Here is a 24,363-nt window from a genome sequence, read left to right on the forward strand (position 1 = left end):
CGCGGAAAGTGCGTGACGCGAGATTCGCACGACTTGCGCGAGCGTATATTCGACGCGGGTCGATCGAGAACGGATCGGTGTATTCGCGAGAGGTATCTCCGACGGATTGACTTGTGAATTAGAATCACGTTATCTTTTCTGTTATTGTGACTTCGCGAGCTGTGCAAACCAGCAGCAGCCCACACGGGCGAGAGGGTCAAGCCAGCTGCGATTACAGCGAGCGGCCATCGACGGCATACAACAACTGTAAGTACCTCTTGAGTACTCGGCCTCTCCTGCGTGTGCAATCGCGTCTCCGTGTGACTGAGAGTGTGCCCGCGATTGCGCTGCTGCGTTCGCTATTTCCAAGTCCGTTTAATAAATACTTTATATTTTGCCTATTTAATTCCCTGTACATTATTTCGGCAATCCCCTTTCCCGTTATTTCATCCTAGGTTGGACCACGACGCCACCGTGGTCGGTGCGAATTGTCGCACCGAGTAACTGAGCCAGCCGGCGATCAGCGCGAGGACGCGCATCGCCTAGGATTTCTCTACGAGTATTGTAGCGATCACGGGAACCGTTACAATGTTCATCGACACAACAAAATAAAACTTTTGTTAAATTTTGTTCATTGGTTGAAAATGAGAGATCATACAATTGTAGGCCATTATTGTAATATGTTCATCGACACAACAACGAATTTCCAAAATTCGTAATTTTAGTTTTCAAAAGATTTTTATCACCGAACAATAACATTTTTTTCGTATCAGACATCCCCGATGAGATAAATTTGAATTTTTTGAAGCGAGTATTTTCATATTCATTTTCAATGACTCAGGATTTTAAGCATCCTGTGCAGAACAGATTGAAAAAGGATTAAGGGGGAAAAGTACCTAAAATCTCAACGAAAAAAATTGTTTCAATTGACTTTGTTGATAGGATATTTTCTCAGCTTTCCAGTGCCGTGATCAAAATTTTTAAATTTTAACTTTACCGTGAGGTATAGCCTATTTAGTACTGATACTTTTATGATTATTTTAGCAAAAACGAATGAAACGACTCAGATATCGTTGCCGTTCTTTCATGAATCTTGAGACTTTCATAATTTGGTAGCACCATCTATTATTATTATTCTTTGGTTAGAGTACATTAGGGCGGAACGAAAAAACACTTTTGACGCCGATCGCTTTGTAATAGTATTTTATCGAAAGTTTAAGATAAAAAAAGAGAAAAGCCGCGAGCTGGGCGCGAACAAATGATGTCTTCAGGTGGCGCATGAAGCCTGAAGTTTGAAATTCGTAAAAACAATATCTTTATGCTTCAGTATGAAATCGTTACCAAATTTCTCTGCACTGGATTGGCCGATTAGGCTGAAAGTTTCAGGGCTTGTTTTACATGTTGTAAGGAGTTTCTCTGTAAAATTTTAGCCCTCTAGGTGCCTTAGAAGCAAAGATATAGTCATAGGAAGGTTGAAAAATTACGTTACATTAATTTTGTTGCGTAATTTTGCTGCTATTAAAACGAACGAGCAACCAATTTCTTCGTCTTTTAAAGGCCTTTTCAACCATATAAATTTGTATAGTGTTTTCTAAATTTTTACAGAACTTACAGTATAAAACGTCCAACATTTTGTGTCGCGCTCGAAACTACATTTGTTATTTTTTTTCTGTTTCTTAAAAGTTACACATTCTAGACAAACTTGAACCCCAATGATAGTTATATGGTCTTAAAGAGCATAAAATTACCTCTAATTTGGTGTATGTAAAAAGTTTCTAAGTCCTCTAGAACCGAAGATACACCAAATTAGAGGTAATTTTATGCTCTTTAAGACCATATAACTATCATTGGGGTTCAAGTTTGTCTAGAATGTTTAACTTTTAAGAAACAGAAAAAAAATAACCAATGTAGTTTCGAGCGTGACACAAAATGTTCGACGTTTTATACTGTAACTTCAGTAAAAATTTAGAAAACACTATACAAATGTATATGGTTGAAAAGGCCTTTAAAAGACGAAAAAATTGGTTGCTCGTTCGTTTTAATAGCAGCAAAATTACGCAACGTACAGCTGTGTGAAGATGGAAAAAGAACAAAAAAAAATTAATGTAACGTAATTTTTCAACCTTCCTATGACTATATCTTTGCTTCTAAGGCACCTAGAGGGCTAAAATTTTACAGAGAAACTTCTTTCAACGTGTAAAACAAGCCCTGAAACATTCACCCCAATCGGCCAATCCAGTGCAGAAAAATTTGGTAACGATTTCATACTGAAGCATAAAGATATTGTTTTTACGAATTTCAAACTTCAGGCTTCATGCGCCACCTGAAGACATCATTTGTTCGCGCCCAGCTCGCGGCTTTTCTCTTTTTTTATCTCAAACTTTCGATAAAATACTATTACAAAGCGATCGGCGTCAAAAGTGTTTTTTCGTTCCGCCCTAGAGTACATACAGTAGAAATTTGTTTGTTTACATGGCTATAGGTATACAGTAACGCCACCACTCGCAGCACGTGGCTTTAGGCATATCTTTTGTCCCTCTCAGTTTCATGCGTGAACCCGGACGACATGTCAATAACCGTATGCTTCTTGATTTTCCAATGGCTAAAAATTACATTTTTTAGAAAAGGAAAAAAGTATATGTACAGTGAAATTATATCTTTGCAATTCGACATAGGGTTTTATGATAAAACTATGAAGAAGTTTCAATTGCCTTTTGTAAAAAATGTGACATTTATAACCTTGTAAATCAAGAACATATGTGAATTGACATATATACATCAGTGTATATTAGACTGACAATTTTTTTTTTTTTTTTAAATTGACGGGACGCCCCCTCAAAAGTTTCAAACCCCCAAAAAAATGACCTCTACCAAGTTTCAGCTAAAATGGTGAAAAAAAACCCGTGCCACAAGACGGGTGTAGATTTAACCCATTAATTCCCAAGAGGACGTTTTTTCAACACTTTATTCGTCCACTGTATTTTTGGTAAAAATGGGGTCAAAAAAATATGCGAGTAACTAATTCTAATGTAAAATTTAATGCCCTTTTAGAATCTGATCTCAGATTTTTAAAAAAGTGATCAGGTCAAAAGTTACACTTGATTTTACCAAAAAAACATGATTTAAAAAAAAAAATTTTTTTTATTTTTCGAATTTCCAAATGAAAACCATTAGAAATCTTAGGGGTTTCGTGAAAATATCGCGTCCTCAAAACCTAAACTAAAAGTTAGTGGGTTTTAGATTGAAGAAAATAAAGTTAAAAAATACACTTTTTTCTCAAGCCTTCGTTTTTGAGTAAAAATTCTATAAGTTTTCATTCAATTTTGCGAGTTTCAACCGCCATTTTTTGTGTTTAAACATGAATTTTTTCAATCGGTACCCCGCTAACTTTCAGTTTAGATATCGAGGACGCGATATTTTCACGAAACCCCTAAGATTTCTAATGGTTTTCATTTGGAAATTCGAAAAATAAAAAAAATTTTTTTTCAAAATCACGTTTTTTTTATAAAATAAAGTTTAACTGTTGACCGGATCATTTTTTCGAAAATTTGAGATCAGATTCTGAATGGGCATTAAATTTTACATTAGAATTAGTTACTCGCATATTTTTTTGACTCCATTTTTACCAAAAATACAATGGACGAATAAAGGGTTGAAAAAACGTCCTCTTGGGACTTAATCGGTTAAAATAATTAACTAAAAAAGTCGTTTTTTCGTATTATACGAAAGTCTGAGCCAACCCCAAAAAATTTGACAACTATGAGCGCTACGTATCCGATGCAAAATTTTATCACCTTTCAGAATCTGGCGGAAAAATTGAGATTGGTGCATTATTTTAGATGTTATGAGCGATTTCGTGCCGAAAAACGTGGTTTTTGTGTGAATCGAGAAAAGTGCATTTGTTTCTTCAAAAAACGGCAGTCAGCACGATCACCTATTGAAAAAATGTGAATGCATTGTTTGATAGGTTTTTGTCTCGCCTTTCCAACGCCGTATTCAGATTTTAAAACGGCCTTAATTTCCTCGAGATACAGCTGTTTTTGTGGGATGCGTTTTTGTAGCTGAAAATTCAGTAATTCGGCTTCGGGTCCTCGAAAAATCACGTTTTTCCTCACACTTTACAACATTCTGAGAAATCTATAGGAGCTACCAAAACAAAATTTAAACCAAAATTTTGCAAAAATTACACCAAAAAAATTAGAGTAAATTTCTTTTCGGTAGCTCCTATAGATTTCTCAGAATGTTGTAAAGTGTGAGGAAAACCGTGATTTTTCGAGGACCCGAAGCCGAATTACTGGATTTTCAGCTACAAAAACGCATCCCACAAAAACAGCTGTATCTCGAGGAAATTAAGGCCGTTTTAAAATCTGAATACGGCGTTGGAAAGGCGAGACAAAAACCTATCAAACAATGCATTCACATTTTTTCAATAGGTGATCTTGTTGAGCCGTTTTTTGAAGAAACAAATGCACTTTTCTCGATTTTTAGTTAATTTAATGTAAATCCACACCCGTCTTGTGGCACGGGTTTTTTTTTCACCATATGAGCTGAAACTTGGTAGAGGTCATTTTTTTGGGGGTTTGAAACTTTTGAGGGGACGTCCCGTCGATTTGAAAAAAAAAAAAAAAAATATTGTCAGTCTAGTGTATATAGTGTCACTGTACTTTATGTACGTGTATTAGGGTGGAACGAAAAAACACTTTTGACGCCGATCGCTTTGTAATAGTAATTTATTAAAAGTATAAGAAGAAATTAAAAAAATACATAAATAAAATAAACCAAATAAAACGAAAAAGTATTTGACGTTGCACTACTGGTGTCTGAGCATATTATACAAAAATCACCAGAAGTGCAACGTCAAATACTTTTTCGTTTTATTTGGTTTATTTTATTTATTTATTTTTTTAATTTTTTACCTTTAAATATGACTTTAGTTACACATCTTGCAGCGCTTTTTTTTTCTATTGTAAATTGATTTACTTGAATTTTTTAAATCGAATTACTCGAATTTTAGGTAGAATTACCTGAATTGTTTAATGTTAAATTCTATTTTTAATGTTCATAAAGACGTTACACATCTTACAGCTGTTTTTATACAGCTGATTTTGTTTTCTATGTAATTTTAATCGATTTTAATAAAACTGATTTTTCAATTTATTCTGTAGTCAATACTTTCCGATTAACCCATTAAGTCCCAAGAGGACGTTTTTTCAACACTTTATTCAGCCACTGTATTTTTGGTGTAAATGGGGTCAAAAAAATATGCGAGTAACAAATTCTGATGTAAAATTTAATGCTCTTTCAGAATCTGATCTCAGATTTTTGAAAAAGTGATCAGGTGAAAAGTTACACTTGATTTTACCCAAAAAAACATGATTTAAAAAAAAAATTTTTTTTATTTTTCGAATTTCCAAATGAAAACCATTAGAAATCTTAGGGGTTTCGTGCAAATATCGCGTCCTCGATACCTAAACTAAAAGTTAGTGGGGTTTAGATTGAAGAAAATACAGTTAAAAAATACACTTTTTTCTCAAGTCCTTCATTTTTGAGTAAAAATTCTATGAGTTTTCATTCAATTTTGCGAGTTTCGACCGCCATTTTTGGTGTTCAAACATTAATTTTTTCAATCGGTACCCCACTAACTTTCAGTTTAGATATCGAGGACGCGATATTTGCACGAAACTCTTGAGATTTCAAATGATTTCCATTTGGAAAGTCGAAAAATAAAAAAAATTTTTTTTCAAAATCACGTTTTTTTTTATAAAATCAAGTTTAACTTTTGACCTAATCATTTTTTCGAAAATCTGAGATCAGATTCTGAAAGGGCATTAAATTTTACATTAGAATTAGGTACTCGCATATTTTTTGATCCCATTTTTACCAAAAATTCAGTGGACGAATAAAGGGTTGAAAAAACGTCCTCTTGGGACTTAATGGGTTAATTGTGATTTCGTTTAATGAGTGCCGAGGCCGCTTGCGCGGCCTCTACTTACATTACTTCAGTTTCAAAACGAATTCAAGTTTAATTCAAATTTTCGATTTAGTTTTAATAATTTTGAGCTTAAGGTTTGGTTGGGGTTGCTGTGGCCGTGCAAGCGGCCTCGACATATTACTATCCTTCACCAACAAATTTGTAGTTATATTTACGTAAATTTATAAAAATTAGTGTACCAGAACACTACGATTTATGATTTACGATTGTAGACATGTGCGCGAAGCTATACAATAAAATAATTCGAGTTATTATTTGACCGATCAACAAGCATAAAAACGCAACGCGCAAGCGAGAGACAGAGACGCAGAGACACACAACGCTGCATTGTACGTTTCATAGACATGAGCGCTGACTGCCGAGTACTGCTAGTTGTGCGTGTCGCAGCAGAAGCTAGCTAGCAGTCACTCGACACTGCCTAGCGTCGACCAATCACGGCGCGAGAAGCAAACAGACGCTACTGAGACTAAAAACCTACGATTATCGCGCTCGCTCGCTCGCTCGCTCGTTTTTCACGGATTCACTAGCCTACCCAACAAGCCATAAGACGTTACACATCAAAAAGGGAAAAGCCGTGAACTGGGCGCGAACAAATAATGGCTTTAGGTGGCGCATGAAGCCTGAAGCTTGAAATTCGTAAAAACAATATTTTTATGCTTTAGTTAGAAATCTTTGCCAAATTTCTAGGCGCCGGATTAACTGATTGGGCTGAGAGTTTCAGGGCTTGTTTTCAATGTTAACAGGAGCTTCTCTGTAAAATCTTACCTCTCTAGGAGCCTTAGAAGCCAAAATATAGTCATAGAAAGGTTTAAAAACGACGTTACATTAAGGGGTTACATAGCTTTGTAATTTTCGAAAAATAGAATTCTTTTCTATTGTTCTATTTGATAGTAAATGTCTTTAAGAATATTGTGACAAAATTTCAAGTAGATTCGAGCAATATTCCCGAAGTAATAGAGAATTCAATAGAAAAAAAATGTATAGAGATTTGAATACAGCGCGCGGTCGATACGCGCGGTAAGCCTTTTTTGTAAACTTTGCTTTCTCCGTACGCATGGGGCGCGCTTTTCCCGCTGTAAACAAGGTATTTATATTTAACTTATCTATCGCTTTCTCTTTATTGCTAAAGCTATTGTTTACTAGTCAAGAGTTACAAGTGACACATAACTTCATTATAGAAGGTTTATTATATTTACGTGCTACTAAATTTTGTTGTAAGTAAATTTTTATTTTTTCGCCTACAATGAATCCACACAAGAGAAAAAGAATAAATCAAGCTTCTGGTAAAAGAAAAGATAGACCTAAGAAAAGAAGACCTTTTAATCCTAAAAAACAATTAGTAGTAACAACAAATAGTTCATTAGGTAAAAAATTTCAATAACAGCATGAAATTACAGTGCCCGAGGAGCCCGGTCTGCAGTACGCTATTATTGACTTTGGCTTGGTTTTTTCAATCTTATCTTCTTTCGTTAGATGTTCAAGAATTGTAAAAGAAGAAAATAAAGAAGAAAAATTATGTAATGGAAAGCTTGAATTTAAACAGTGTGGAAAAATCGGTCTAGGTTTTAAAATTATGGTGATTTGTGAAAAGTGTCAGCCGAGGTATAATTCATCATGTTCGAGGTTCAATAACACAGCCCTAGCAAAAAAAAAAATTTTCAAATCTACCGACCGGACCTAGTGAACTTTATGTTTTTGGGGTCACTGAATCCGAATCCGGGGTCGGTTTTTCAAGGTTGGCTCATTTTAGAGGTCATTTGAAGGTCAAATAGTGGGAAAAGGGTAAAAAATCTGAAAAAATTCATACATGGGTTTTTGAGGATGCTGAATCCAAATCCGAGGTCAGATGACCTTCAGGAGGTCACTTTCAAGGTCACTTGAAGGTCAAACTACGAGAATTCAATAAAAATATCGACATTTGCCAAAAAGGAGCAATGATTTTATCACGAAAATAGCCGAAAAATTCACACTTATGTTTTTAGGGTCGCTCATTCTAAATCAGAGGTCATTTTTTTATTTCATACCCCGGCCATAGATCAGAAACTGGCCTTTCTCAATACAACGCGATTAATATTCTTTACGCGAGTAACTTCATAACAAATTAGAAATTTGAATCAATAAAAGTAACATCTTCATGTACACAAATAAGTGATAGATTTAACCAAGACCTCGGTAGCGAAACTGGTATAGCACTCGCCGGCTATTGGCGGGGAGTTCCAGGTTCGACTCCTGGTCGAGGTTGAATTTTTTCACTTCGTGTACGATTCAAATTGCATTGTGGCTTTGATAAAATAGTCATCTTTAGATGTTTTCAACTCCACAGATTTGAAATTAGCGTAGAAAAATGTCTCGTATTTTAAATCATCTTGAAAATCATCGTCCTATCTTAGCCTTCCGTGGAAAATCAACACTCATAAAATTATGAGTTTGAATTACTGCCTAAACAGATCGTTGGAGAATTCCAAAAATCAATTGTTTGTCTATTAAGTCACCTTCAAGGTCATTTCAATGTTAAATTTATTTAATGCGATAAAATATTGGAAGAAGTTCGTGCTTAGTTTTTAAAAACAGAATTAATTTTTTAGTCTGAGACATTTAGCGAGCTTACATTCTGGGAAGGAGCTGCTTTTTTCCTTCTCAATAAATATAAAGAAGAGTTAATATTATATTATACGGTATGAATGACTACATTTTTTCTAAGCTATTTCCCCGCAGTAAAGCAAACAAAAAAATCTCTATTTTTTAACAATCAATTTTTACTTTCGTTATTATAAAATTTACCTTATTTTTGTTGACATAGCTTTAGGTAAATTTTTTATAGGACTTCTTTATATGTGAATATAATATAGGCTATTTTATTTTGCACTATAGAATTGGGTCACAAAATTTAAAAAATCCTCATCAATGGATTTTTCTTTGATTAAAACGAATGCATTTTAAAATTTTGCGAAACAATGTCTGAGAGTGTAAAAATAAATTCACTATAAGTATATCCTTATGACAAAGTAGAGGTGAGCCAGGTGGATGGGCATGGGGAGTAAATTGATAAAACGGCATATTTTTTCATATTAATGCACCGTTTTCGTTCGTGACATTGATATGGAGAAATATGCGGTTCTGTTAACTTACTTCTCATTCTGACACACCTTTTTCTCTTCTAGTCTTTACCTGCTGTCTCGATAAGTTTGATGTCAGTGACAACTGTCCGAAATGAGATGTGTAGAATGATCCGCTCATCAGCTTTTCGAGGTAACGATGCCGGTGGAAATGCACTGTCTTGCAGGGGGATTTGTATTCAGCATCCTCAAAAATACATGTATGAATTTTTTCAGATTTTTTACCCTTTTCCCATTATTTGACCTTCAAATGACCTTGAAAGGGACCTCCTGAAGGTCATCCAACCTCGAATTTGGATTCAGCATATTCAAAAACCCATGTATGAATTTTTTCAGATTTTTTACCCTTTTCCCACTATTTGACCTTCAAATGACCTCTAAAATGAGCCAACCTTGAAAAACCGACCCCTGATTCGGATTCAGCGACCCCAAAAACATTAAGTTCACTAAGTCCGGTCGGTGGATTTGAACATTTTTTTTTCTTTTGTAGGGCTGTGTAATAAATCTTACGAAATTAATCGCAGATTTATATATATTATGAGAATATTAGATTTAGGACTCGCAGGGTGTAAAAAATTTTGTAGTCTTATGGACTTGTGCAGTGGTTTTGTTAGTGAAGCTACTTATGACTTTTAAGTTAAAAATATTCTCGAGTGCTCAAAAACTGTCACCGACATAATATTTTCTTCGGCGGTTAAAGAAGAACAAAATTTAACTTTCGAGGAAAACGAAGTAGAAAAAACTACAGACCTTATAGTTTCTGTTGATGGGACGTGGAAGAAACATGGCTTTTCTTCATTATTCGGTGTATCTGCAGTATTTGGTTACTATTCAGGAAAAGTTTTAGATGTTTTAGTAAAAAGTTCTTACTGCAAGTTATGTGAATTCTGGAAAAAAAACTAGACACGGCCGAATTTGAAGAATGGAATCAAGAACATATTGAAAAAAAAAGTGTAATGCCAATCATGAAGGTCTATGTTCTATGGTCTATGGTTCTATGGTCTATGTTCTATGTTTCTATGTTCAAACGTTCTATTGATTTACATAAAGTACGTTATGCTTACTACATCGGAGACGGTGACTTCAAAACGTGTTCCACTGTTGTAAACGCTAAACCTTATGAAAAATTTGAAGTACACAAAAAAGAATGCGTTGGACATGTACAAAAGAGGAATGGGCACTCGTTTGCGCGATTTGGTCAAGAATACTGTCGAAGAACAAAAAACAAAAGATAGAAAAAAAATAATTCGAAAAAAAATTCTTGGTGGTAAAGGTAAGCTGACGGGTAAACTTATCGATAAATTGACTGTGTATTACGGTTTAGCGATAAGAAGAAACTGTGAGTCAGTAGAAAATATGCGAAATGCTATATGAGCCACATACGAGCATTACAGTTCAACGGATGAGCAACCGCATCATGAAAAATGTCCTCAGGGTTCTGAGTCTTGGTGTCCGTGGCAACGTGCTTTTGCTGAAAAATCTCTGAAGAAATTCAAGCATGATTATAAACCGTTTCCAGATGATGTTTTAGCTGCAATCAAACCAATTTATAAAGAACTAAGCTCTGACAAACTTTTAGAGCTCTGTGTAGGTGATTTCACACAGAACAACAATGAAAGCTATAATCAGCTTATTTGGAAAATCACACCAAAAATATTACCTGCTGGCTCAAAAATTGTTGAAATTGCTGCATACACTGCTGCTTGTATGTTTAATCGAGGTACAGAAGCTTTACTGGCTATTATGTATAGTATGGGAATCAAACTTGGTCGGCACAGTCACGAGTACGCAAGGAGCGAAGACGAAAAACGCGTGCTGATCGCTGAGCAAAGAGCTTCGGATACTACTCGAGAGGCTAGAATTATTCGCCGACAACATCAAAAAGATGCTTTAGAAATTGCAGGTGAAGCTAAGGAATTATACATGGACATGGAATCGAAGATTTGATGTAAGTCGCTATAATATACAATTCGAATCATTCAGATCATTCAAATCACGGTACAAAAACTTTAAACGCTGCATGATTTCTCGAGAATGAGTCGATCGATTGAGCTGAAATTTTGCACAGATCCTCTCAAGGGTACTGACTCGTGATTGATCGAAGGGATTTTCGATCGGTCAACTCGTTATTTTAAATAAAATTTAGTAGTGAAAAATGGTCAAAATTCGAAAAATGCCTAAAAATCAGGGCAAAAATGCATTCAAACTCGTGTCAATTCATCAAATTTCATTTTTTTTTCTTTTCCTTCGATCAATCACTAACCAAGGGTATAACCTTTAAAAAAAATGTCGCATTTTTGGTTTCAGATGATCCTGGCAAAATATCATCCCTACCGCAGGACTACAGGATGCTCGAAGAAAACTCATAAAAAATTAACAATTGAATGCGAGCACATCTAGGTTTATTCACAAACGCTTCTAGTCACCCTATCGGCGCTTGTTTACAAAAAATTAGTCGACAATTCGTGGCAGCCTCTTTCTTCTCGAAAAATATGTCATCGAAGGAATCTTTGTGGCCAGCTTATTATCGGGAATTACTCGCAATATACGCCGCAATTCAACATTTTCGATATCAGGTGTTTCATTTTAAAAATTTGATACATGCTTTCAAGCAAAAACATGAAAAACTCCCTTCAATTTAATTGAATCAACTCTCTTTTATTTCTGAGTTTTCTACTGACATTCAGTTGTAACAGTTTACCCTCGGGAGGCAAGTAAATTGTCCGGCGAGATATCCGTTGTCCTGTAAACGAGGAACGAAGAAAAGGTGTGCCAAAAATAATCTACGCGATCATGTAATGTATAAATAATAATTAGGCTTATTTATTAAAAAGGGCGCCAGTCACGATAGTGACGCCTAATAATATAAAATACAAGAAAGCTAAGAATTACAAATGATATGCGATAATTGTTCGCTCGGCACGAAACATTCACCCGTACAATTATAATAACGGCAAAAGGCCACCACGGCTATTTCGGTAGATACGACGGTCGTGAGTTTGGGCTAGGCGGGGACGAGACCGAGAGAGATCGAGCGTGTTGAGAATACAATAATATGGCGCATATGCAGGAGAGAATCGAGAGACTTACATTCGTTGACTCCATGGTTTATTGGTTTTTGATTGGGCCTGACGAAGACTGCAAAAATAGCGAGGGCAGACGAGAAGGCAGCCAGATGTTGATGCTCTCCAGGATGGCAGACTCACTCTCACACACGCTGGTCATCGCAGGTCCCACACGAGAGGGGTCGGTAGCGCGAAGCTATTTCACGCGAGGTCCAACACAGAGTGTTCGCTTCATCAACTCCTCGGCGGCTCGTCAGTCAGCATAGGCCTCCCTTTCCACTTGACAGGTTTTCGTCTGCTGATTAGACAGCACGCGCAAGACCCGTCTACGCACTTAGCGTTGATCACGGCTCTCTCTCTCTCTCTCTCTCTCTCTCTGCAAATTCGGCGCATATCGATAAATTGGCGCCGATCCGCACTACCATTAGGCTCGCTTATTTCCGACCTCTCTCTCGGGTGGAAGGAATTCTAGGATACAATATAAAAGGAAGGAGTACCGTCGGACCCTGTGCTGGACTACTTCCTTACACAGTATATAAAAGGTGATGATGATATTGTAGCCGATTCACACACCACGAAGATGTCACACACTTTTTAGATTTTCGAGGAGCTGACTGGGCATTGTGCCTGGCCAGGAGTTGCGTAATAAGGTTATTAACTTATAACGGGAAGTTTATCCGTAGGATTCGTGGGACGGACGAGCAGATTGGGTTCAGCTGAGGGAATAGTTGTACTTGTTCATTTTACAATAAATCGATTTATTTAATGTTAAAGCTAAGGACACACAAAATAATTACAATTGAATCAGGCAACAGCCTGCGATGGCAAGTAACGGAATGAATTAAGTTGGCTTATGCCAAAGATAGAATACGGGTGCACGACCATGATCTCGGCGAGCCGCTGCTCCGCTCAGTGTGCGAAGAGAGAGAGATTACTTTTTAAGTCGAACAGGTACTTACAATCGGCGGTCAGCCTATTGGGATGGCTCGCTTGGCACCCTCGGGTCGTAAGGCATTTGCACAATTCACCGTGACTCGAATGGTAATCTAATTTGCAATCGCGAATTTACAATTAATTAATAAGGCAAGCGTATGCCTATTAACGTGGTAAGCAGTATCACAGCCCGAAACAGTCTCCGTTCGCGGCCTGTCAATCATCGGCGCGAGCCCCGAAAATCTCTTTCTCCCCTCTCATCGCACACAAACGGCGCCGCGACTCGTCGGCCGACGACCCGTCGTGCTGAAATAAAATTACATAACATTTATAATTATTAAATTTAATAGCGATTGCCGGGAGAGAGTCTAACGAATAATATATTCGTTACAAACTATATTACTCTACACCCATTTTCTGATATTTGTGATCAGCCAGTGTGTTCATTGGCTCTGTGCAGAGACCGATTCCACTGCTCCTGACATCTCCTTACAGCGGCTCCAGGCACTCATCGTTTTTCACACCCTTATGGCGACGTTGGTAGAGCCAGGCAAACTCTGCAAGTAGGACCTAGGGTAGTATACTTGCGAGGACGCAGTGTGGGTAGTCAATGACAATACACAGACAGGTTTGTCAATGTCAGTATCTGCGTCTTCGTTGCACTACTCCACATGGATGCTCCATTCAGTAAAATAGCATCAACAAAATTTTCTCTAGTTTCCTCCTGCTACTATAGCTGAGTCCTCTAGTGATGAACATGAATCATATGAGGGTTTCTGTCACTCTAGATGCCTTCTCGCTGAATGTTTCAAGGTGTCAATCAAAGCGCAATGAGGCATCTTTATGCAAGCTCGGACAATGGATGTGGAAAAGTGAGTTGATGTAGCAGTCACCAGCTATGATTTTGATGGTTCCCATTCACTAACTTCCATTTTTGGAATAGTAGATTCTCTGACAAAGGGGAAAAATGAAACTTCTACATGCAAGTGACAATGACGCCAATACAATCATATTACGTACACTGCCGTTCAATCACTTTTGCCATTCCGAAGTAAAAAATGAGTAAACTTCAAAGTGTCATAAGTCAGTCAATAACGGTCGTATCAGGATTTTAATAATAACATTTGAAAGGTTTTTAACGCCCTTTCTAACCATATGAATTAGTATCAGGATTATTCATTTATTCACTTATTGTCGTTAACAATTAACAAGTTGAAAAAAAATTTTTTTTCTGGTCTATGCAATTTCTGCTATCAGTTTAGTAAGAAGACTTGTAGAAACATTCTGAGCCAATTCTGATCAATTTGTAGGTTTTGACAAGACCTTTAAGGAGGGGGGGGGGGGGGGGNTTTTTAATTTTTTCAATTTTTTTTTTACTAGTAAAAAAAAAAAATTTATCTCTACAATGTACATGTGAAAGAACATGACTTCGAGAGTATTTTGTGAAAATTTCATAAAAAAATTTTCATTTTTGGACCTTTGAGAGCAAATCTACGAAAAAGTCGTGAAAATTCTGGTGAGGAACGTAACTTTTCACAGAATCATCTGAAACGAGAAATGCAAAATTACTTCATTAGTTTATGAGTTTTATCAGGTACTGACGTAGAGTTTGTTGAATTATAGTGATTTTTCGAATTTGACGTAATTTTGAAGTTAAAAAAAAACGTTAAAATTGCGTCCAGACATGAAAAATCGACCTTTTTTTCGGAAAAGTTGTTATAAACAAAAAAATTTTAGGAAAAATCGAAATATCTCGACGTCAGTACCTGCTCAAAGGGTTTATAAAGAACTGTGCAAATTTTCAAAACGATCGGTTGAATACTTTTTGAGTGACATTCCTCACCGATTTGAAAAATGTCATTTCGAGGAATCGCAGTTCAAAGATACAACATTATACGTCAAGATTTTTCAAATCGGCGAGGAACGTCACTCAAAAAGGATTCAACCGATCCTTTTGAAAATTTGCACAGATCTTAATAAACCCTTTGAGCAGGTATTGACGTCGAGATATTTCGATTTTTCCGAAAATTTTTTTATTTATAACGAGTTTTCTGAACAAAATGAATTGACGTGAAATGCCACAGATGACATATAGTAATCTAATTAAAAGTTCAATATTTTCGTCAATTTTGCTCGGATTGGGCTGAAATGTTCACAGAGTACGCTTGAAAGTATAAACAATCAAATAAAACAATAAAAAAAAATCAAAATTTTTCGAGGTCAGGACCATACCCCCTGTTCCGGTCTCAACCTTATGTCTGATGTTATTTTATACGTTTCGAGCTTGTTCGTATTGTGGTGAGCGTATAGGCTCATAATTATAGTTACTTTGCGTGCGCACAGAGGGCGGAAGCTTCTGGGGCCACAGAATCATTGTTTCATCTGATGATGAAACAAGTAGTAGGTAGTAGCTATGAGCATAGGCATGTTTGCTATGCAAGCTCGAGACAAAATAATTTGTTTATATGCATTGCTATGAGCGCGCTTCGTTTTGTTGGCTGTTTTTCTTGTAGATGATCGGTAGACGGGTTACAGACTCCGAAGAGTGCAGAGTAGGGTGGAGCACTTTTTCAAAAATTTTTTGTATCTCGGGGGATCCATCGGAATCAGAAAGTTTGAGGTCTAAAATGAATTTTCCCGTAAACTAGAACTCAAAAAAATGATTTTAGATGGTGTCGATGGATTTTTGAAGTTTAAAAACGCGCTCTTAAAAAGAAGCAAAATCGGGCTATAATTCGATTTATTTCAAACTCTGTTTAGAGTGTAAAAATAATCTTAACAATACATTTTCTTATGTGCTTTTGTCTGCAGAATCGAATGCCGTCGTCAGTTTTGACCTAGGAGCACAATTTCATTCAAAAAAATACACTTTTTCGATCGTTCTTTTTCGCAAATTCCGCAAAGTTCATTTTCGAGCGAGTGGCAAATGAACAGAAAAAATCTAGAAAATTTTTTGACACTACCAAAGTTTAGGATTTTTTATGACGAATCCAATGGTATAAATTAGTATACACTTTGAAATTATTTTAATGCAGAAAAATACAACTTTATCCCAAAAAACGACATTACGAAAAATTGAAAAATCGAAAAGGGTATTAGTTTCTTCCAGAAAATGGCTAAGTAGAATCAACTATGGAAAAAATTGCATGAAACTATCTGATAGATTTTTTTCTCACCTTTCCAACGCCGGTTTCAGAAGTTAAAAATTCGCAAGATTCGCTGAGATACAGCTATTTTTGTACGATGCATTTTTTAGGCTTAAAATTCAATAATTCTGAGCTAGCTCTATTCATTAAAAAACCTGTGAAGCAGAATTTAAGCTAAAAAATGCATCGTACAAAAATAGCTGTATCTCAGCGAATCTTGCGAATTTTTAACTTCTGAAACCGGCGTTGGAAAGGTGAGAAAAAAATCTATCAGATAGTTTCATGCAATTTTTTCCATAGTTGATTCTACTTAGCCATTTCCTGGAAGAAACTAATACACTTTCCGATTTTTCAATTTTTCGTAATGTCGTTTTTTGGGATAAAGTTGTATCTTTCTGCATTAAAATAATTTCAAAGTGTATACTCATTCATATCATTGGATTTGTCATAAAAAATCCTAAACTTTGGTGGTGTCAAAAAATTTTCTAGATTTTTTCTGTTCATTTGCCACTCGCTCGAAAATGAACTATGCGGAATTAGCGAAAAAGTGTATTTTTTTGAATAAAATTGTGCTCCTAGGTCAAAACTGACTACGGCATTCGATTCTGCAGACAAAAACACATAAGAAAATGTATTGTCAAGATTATTTTTACACTCTAAACAGTGTTTGAAATAAATCGAATGATAGCCCGATTTTGCTTCTTTTCAAGAGCGCGTTTTTAAACTTCAAAAATCCATCGACACCATCTAAAATCATTTTTTTGAGTTCTAGTTTACGGGAAAATTCATTTTAGACCTCAAACTTTCTGATTCCGATGGATCCCCCGAGATACAAAAAATTTTTGAAAAAGTGGACCACCCTAGTGCAGAGCTTGTACACAAAGTTGAATAGCATAAAATAAAGTTTTTTTCTTTCATTCACTTTGTCTTGTTAATTTTGGAAGTAACCCAAACACCCCCCCCCCCCTTAAATGTGTTTAACTTAAGGGGTAACACCACTCTAGGATTTTGGAAAATTGCTAGAATTTACAAATTTTTTGTGGGGGCCACGATGAAAACTTTAATTTGAGACTTTGAGGACTAATATTACATCAATGAAGTATAAAAAAAAATTTTTTTATTAGTTTTAGTCACAAAATGGTGAAGATATCACAATTTTACAAAATAGTGATTTTTTGACCGGCGGAAAGCTTTCTCGACTTTTATGGTATCTAGAACAAAATATTAAAAAAGGTCTTGTAGTTAAATGCTTTTTCTAGGGAAGTACGTAGGATTTTAGCTCAAAATTAAAAATTGTGAGAATTGCGTGTTTCTAAAAAGAAGCTTCAAAAATTCAAGAAAATTCCCTCCGAATATTGTTTATAAAAATTAAAATAATTAACTTATCGGAAAAATCCTACGTTCTTCCCTTAGTAATCTTATTTTGAAGCTTCAGTTCAAATTTCAGCTCAATCGGTTCAATATTTTTCGAGATATCGTTCTACCAGTGCCGAAAAATGTTCTTTCAAAAAAAACGCGTTTAAAGTTTTTTTTATACGAAATTCTCAAAAATCCATTATAACTATTAAGTTGGCAAGTGAATGTTCATAGTATTGGAAAAAAATTGCAACCTCTACAGGTCGTTTTACATATTAAAAGCCACTTTTCACTCGTACAATAATTACTTACTTGAAATTTTAGCGACAGTGTTTGAATAGAAAAAATACTAAATTTATTGAAATTCGCTGATTTTGCAAAAATATGTTCGTAAAGACCCTTCCACTCAAATTGAAAACCAAGCATCTTATAACTTCGTCTCGACTATAAAACTAATTTGACATCATTCTGCACACCCCAAGAGATCTCTTTATGCAAAAAAAAAATCGTTTTTTTGAGAGTCACAAAGTGGCGTTACCCCTTAAATTTGTCCTACGTGCATTTCTCGCAAAGATAGAGTGTTTAACTGGATAGAAATAATTATTTTCATTTTTCAATTTTATTTTCATTTATACGTACATGGCTTTGTAAATAAGATTGGAAAAAATCGTATGCACAAAAATTGTTTGTTTTTGTACTTAGAATACGAATTAATAGTTATGGATCAGATTCTTATAACATTCATGGTTTTGACTTATGAAAATTTTGGAATTTCAAAAAATACTGTAGTTCAGTAAACGGCCGAATCTTCGTGAAAAATGTACGTAGGACAATTTAAGGGCTCAAAGTGGGCTTAAAATCGAAAAAATTTTTATTTCATTTTCGAGTAGGATTTTTTGTCCCCTTTTCATTGCATATTTCGAAACTTCAAAATTTTGATCATTCACTGAGATACAGCTGTTTCCGTGAGCCATTTTTGTATACTTTGCGTGTTAAATTTTTTCTTCTTTTGCGTTTTCTGGCGTTTTACTTTTTTACAAAGTGCACCTCAGTTGTCGTAACATTCAGAGCGTACCGATTGAGTTATAGCACCAGGGTCGACTCCTTCAGAACACCAATGGTTACGGTCACAGCCTCGGGCGAAGTAATCGATCTTATAGGTCACTTACAATCAGTAAATTCATGATGGAGGTCACAAAAAAAACGTAAAATTAAAAAAAAAATTGTGCTTCAGTGTTTGTGCAGGGTTACCTAAGGTTCGGATCTGCACGCCTTACTTAAGGGCTCAAAGGGGGCTTAAAAGTATAAAATCTTAAAAGTGATGGCAAAACTTTTTTCAAGATATTTGACACTTGCAACTTTTTTTCATGTTTTTTCACTCCCCAATGAACATGTTTTTACCCTAAAGTACCCAAAAAATTGAATTCATCTCTGCCAGGGCCAAATATAAGTAAAGAACTTGAATTTTTAACGCGTAAGGGATTGTCGTAAGATACAGGTTGATCAGGCGAATATTTTTTTATCTACTTAAGCTCATTTTGTTGGTAGAAACCTTGGCTATAATCGCAACCTCAGGCTAAGTGCCAGATGCACCAGGCATCATTATATAACTAAGTATCTGACTTTTATTTATCAATTTATTTTAATTTTTTTGATTTAATATATGTAAATGGGTGCAAAATCAATTATATGGGTCCAATTACTTAGCTTGAGGTTGCGTTTGTGCCCTGATGTGTCCTGAACAAGTGAGAAAAATCTGGGACCTGTAGGATAAACGGTTCACTGGTGATCTTACGACAAACAGCTTAAAATATTGAAAATTCTAACTTGTCAGAATAAGCAAAAGAAGTAATTATTCTATGATAATTCTTTAATCTTGCTTATAAGTGATAAAAGTTTACCTAGGGTGCTTACACTTTCAAAAACACTATTTCACACATATTCTGAGGTAAAAAAGGATGATAAACCATCTAATATGTCACCAATTCAATTCATTCTTGCTACATAAGCACTTAATGGAATAAACTAATTAAACACATAAAAAATATACAACTGATTATTTTGAATTTAAAATAGTTTTGTTATTAAAACAATAGAATAATACAAAGTTGAATTATTATTATTTGATATTTACATGAAATGAACTGGAATAAAAAACATAAAATATAAAGCTCACATAAGTATAGTTTTTTGATCACTTTCTTATGTATACATCATGTCATGTATACTCGTATAGCAGAATATAAAATCTGTCAACTGCATTTTCTGTCTCTCTCGCTCCACCTGTTGGTCGGCGCACTCTACCTATAAATAAATCAACACGTGTTTAACATTATTAGCATCTGAGAAGACGCACGCGTTTATTTGCATAAATTTTTACTGTGAAAGTATATACATACATTTATTTTACGTGCACGTAGGAGGCATTTCAACAGGAACGATATCAGATAAGTATTACATGTTCATAACATTAACAAATCTCATCAAACTCTGTTTACTTAGTGGCTTTCTTTTCAGGTTATCTACGCATGGAAGGCAGTTGTAAATATACACAACAAGGCATAAATGATGAAGTCTCCTGCAATGATTGAAGAGTTGACTTGTAAGTATACATATTTTCATAGCTTGGCATAACAAATTTCTTGTGTAATTATAAATAATAAATTACTTCTTGCAGTGTATCAAAACAGTGATATCAATGTCCACCGGGTATATAACTGTCATCAGATGGGCTGTGCCTTCTTTGACGCTTTGCTGTTCTTGCTTCTTTTGTCGAGTGATTGTTCTGATACTCAGAATGATAAATTCTCTTGGCATCAGCTTGGCTGGCATATTTTATGGCTGCTGCACCTGGTTCAACATCTAACTTTTTCATCAACGCTAGAAGAGATTGTTTACCATCATTGAAAGAGCCAACAGCCATATAAGCACCAATCTCCAAAATTTTTCCACCACTCCACAGCTTCTTTGGAACGTATTTCCACAATATATGATTAAACGACTCATTGGAGTTTTGTGAATTGGTTCCAATACATCTCTGAAGCAATTGTTCATCAGTTAGAGCTGTGTAAATGTCTTTGATTTCATCCATAACAACAGGTGGTAGATTATTTTGGCGATTGTGTTGAAATGTGTTCAAAGAGCCTCCAAATTTTGCTCTCTGCCAAGCACACCATGATAAAGGACCAACAGGGCAAAGTTCATGTTGTGGATCCGCATCAGTGGATCGCTTGTGCTTCAATGTGGCCCATAAGGCATTATGCATAGCTGTCACTGTTTTTTGTTCTCGAATGGCCTTAGTGTACAGTGAGGAAAGTTGGTCAATGACTTTTCCAGTTAGACGTCCTTTTCCACCAATGGGTTTATTGTCTGTAAGTAATTTTTTTCCTAACTGTTTCTTTCTGTTTCTCAATTGGGTGCCCATTCTTTTTCCAACATGGTTTATGTCCTCCTTCTTTTCCACTATGAAATTTTTACCAAATGGTTTCATCAGAGATATTTTTTTGTACACCTTACAGTCTCCGTCTCCAATATAATTCTTATAACGCACTTTTAATTTATCTTCTGCTCTCTGAAACATCTCCACTATACCATTTACTTCCATTAAACCAGAACTTCCTACATGGTTGACTGTGCATTCGTTTATATGTTCTTCAAACCATTCTTGATATTCAAATGACTCTTTGTCTTTTTTTTCCGAGGTCTGACAGGATTTGCAATAAGTATTCTTAGTAATAACATCCAGTACTTTGCCAGACCCATGACCAATGAGCATTGCTGCACCTTGCAACGAAGGGAATCCTGGTGTGCGCCATGTACCATCTCCTGATACTGTCAGATCATTGCTTTTTGTTAGCTGCACTTCTTCTTCGACTGCTCGACTCATTGATTCTTCAGCAACACTTTCAGCAGCACTCCTCATGGTTGAAACTACTGAGTCATACGTTGATTGCTCCATAGCTCTATAAAGATCTAAGAGCCCACAAAGAGTTTGTATGCCAGTTAAACCATGGCCCAGTGTTCTCATTGCTAGTATAATTCTTCTATTGACTTCTTACACATTTTTCTTAGGCCCAACTTTTTTACAAGATGAAACTTTTGAAGATTTGAGGCCCTTCTCACAGTTGACGCAAAGAGCAAATCCAAGACCACCGCCTTGACTCTCTTCAAAGGAAACTTTGCCACCACATTTACATGCTATATTTTCTGTCAGGAATGGTAAAAATAGAGATATATCTATCAGTCGATACTAAGATAATCCTGGCTCATGTGTCTCTGATGAAGTTTACAGTTTAGAAGCTGATGCAGATTGCAATTGAGATTTGGCTTCAGCAGCAGATCTTTTTTAAGCATTCTCGAAGCGAGGGGTCTCCAGTGCTTTTGTATGCTGATTACCTTTAAAGCATAATTTTCTGTTTCTGCCGGTGGAATTTTTGATATCTGGATTACTCCGAAGTCTCGTCCGTGTAGGTTCCATTGTGCGATAAACTAACACTAATACGTTTAAAAAATCTAAAGAACTGAACTAAAAAAAATCACTGATTCACTATTAACACTGGCTAAATCTATATCTAATTTGATTTTTAATTTGCACCAAAAATAAAAGTATAACTACAAGTAATTATTATCTAATTGAACCACTAAAAATTAAACTAATCGAAGATTATAAATTTATGATTTATGTTTAAAAACTAATCTAATAATATTTTGTAAAGCTAAATCTATATCTAATAACTATTAGTAACTATTATAACTATAAGTAATTATTATCTAATTTAACCACTAAATATTGAACTGATCAAAGAATTTAAAAATATAATTTACTTTAAAAAACTAATCTAATAATATTTTGTAAAGCTAAATCTATATCTAATTCTAATATACACTAAAAAGAAGTAATAATTATCGCAATCGTAGAGGCTATTAAAACTATTTTAACGATATTTTTCAGAACATCGTTTGAATTTTGGAGCCCTTGCCCTATCGTTGGGCTGGAGGTTCGATTTCACCCGTATAGTTTGAAAAAAGCGTTAGGCTAGATAAATTCGAATTGTTGTGGCTAATCGCTTCAAGGGGCAATTTTTACTCAAAGGCGTCTTCTTTTTAACTTGTTGATAATCGTTCTCTATAAGTAAAAAAAAAAATTAAAAGACATAGATCGATAGACTTTTTCCTCCTCTTTCTAATGGTGCTATTTAAAAAATTCGCAAAAATTTGTTTCATGGTGAAATATTGATATGAACGTTTCTGTTATGTTTTGAACTTGAAAAATATTTTTAAGATTTTTTAAAATAGCACCATTAGAAAAAGGAGGAAAAAATCTATCGATCTATGTCTTTAAATTTTTTTTTTTGGCGCATATTGATCGATTCCCAGCAAGCTTAAGGTCGACCGCTTTGATCGGGAAATGCTGTAATATTACGCTTGCATTTTTTACAATGCACGGCTCCATATGCAGCGAAAAAATTCGAATTTTGAAATTCTGACTAAATATTTGGAAAGCTGAGAAAATTTCCTTTTAGAATATGAAATAAAAAAATTTTCGAATTTTTTTCGAGTTTAAGCCTCATTTGAGCCCTTAACTGATAGCAGAAATAGCATAGATCAGAAAAAAAATTTTTTTTTCGACTTGTTAATTGTTAACGACAATAAGTGAATAAATGAATAATCCTGATACTGATTCATATGGTTAGAAAGGACGTTAAGAAACCTTTCAAATGGTATTATTAAAATAAAATCCTGATACGACCTTTATTGACTAAGCTATAACACTTTGAAGTTTACTCATTTTTTACTTAGGTATGGCAAAAGTGCTTGAACGGCAGTGTATATGCAGGTGTTTCATTTTTGACTCGCAAAAGATTAAGAATTTTTTTTCATTCTTGTACAAAATTTCCAAAAGATCATAGATATAATAAGAATTATAATCATTTTTAAAATCAAAGAAATCACTTATGAAATTCAACATTTGTAGCTATGAATAAAGTCTCAAATTCAGCATTTTAAAAAAAGATTTGAGCAGTTGGAAATATTTCTTAATAAATAAAAAAATTCCATTTTCTTTTATTTTTACAAAAATTATAGCCTTTCGTGAGCCATGGAAAAACGAAGACTTTTAAAATAAATAAAATAAAATTTAGCAAAACGTAATGCATATCAAAAAGATATAATCTGTTATAAAAGTATACCTACCTATAAATATCATTTTGTAAGATTTGCATTTTAATACCCCAATTGATATTTGGTAATCGCGTTTTATTTCGTAAAGTTATACTAGTATTGAGACCTTTGAGCATACCATTGCCTTGTCCCCAATAACTATGATGCTCATAAGAATAGTTCATCGATTCACTGAATTTTAAAGTTTCTCTATTTTCATTTTGAAGAGTAATTTGACCGACTTGGAATGACCACTTTTTAATAACTTTCATTTTGATAAAGTTCAATCTAACATTTTGAAGATTATATGATAGGGGTTCCATTTCTACTAAAATCTCACCATTTTTTGCTGATCTTTCTTGTCCGTTCTGTATAAAAAAACATTTTCTAATTTAAAAAATTTGTGATCATTTTGAATTTCAATAAGTATTTTATGAAAAAAAGCGATCTCACAGACCATCTATTTTTATAAACTAACTTATTAAGGTGGGAAAGGTACCTTAAAGCGACATTTATAAAAAATTAATTAACAATTGAGAAAAAAATTTCTTTGAAACAATACAGAGAAAACTGTGTTTTTTTCATTCTATTTCCAATGTTTTTCACTCTGGAATATG

The 24,363-nt window shown here is 34.9% G+C and overlaps 1 protein-coding gene across 3 annotated transcripts in view; it reads right to left on the reverse strand.

The window, feature by feature from the left end:
- Window positions 1-24,099, reverse strand: part of LOC106650717 (protein unzipped) — a 43,495-nt gene extending 19,396 nt beyond the window's left edge. For all 3 annotated transcript variants that reach the window (XM_023461652.1, XM_023461654.1, XM_023461653.1), the window contains exon 1: window positions 23,780-24,099. In XM_023461652.1, the coding sequence (XP_023317420.1) occupies window positions 23,780-24,069 (290 nt within the window). In that variant the 5' untranslated portion in view covers window positions 24,070-24,099. The remainder of the gene's footprint in view (window positions 1-23,779) is intronic.
- Window positions 24,100-24,363: the final 264 nt, after the last annotated feature.

This window comes from Trichogramma pretiosum, unplaced genomic scaffold (genome assembly GCF_000599845.2).
Source record: "Trichogramma pretiosum strain Unisexual culture from Peru unplaced genomic scaffold, Tpre_2.0 scaffold4, whole genome shotgun sequence".
In the NCBI taxonomy this organism is placed as follows: Eukaryota; Metazoa; Arthropoda; class Insecta; order Hymenoptera; family Trichogrammatidae; genus Trichogramma; species Trichogramma pretiosum.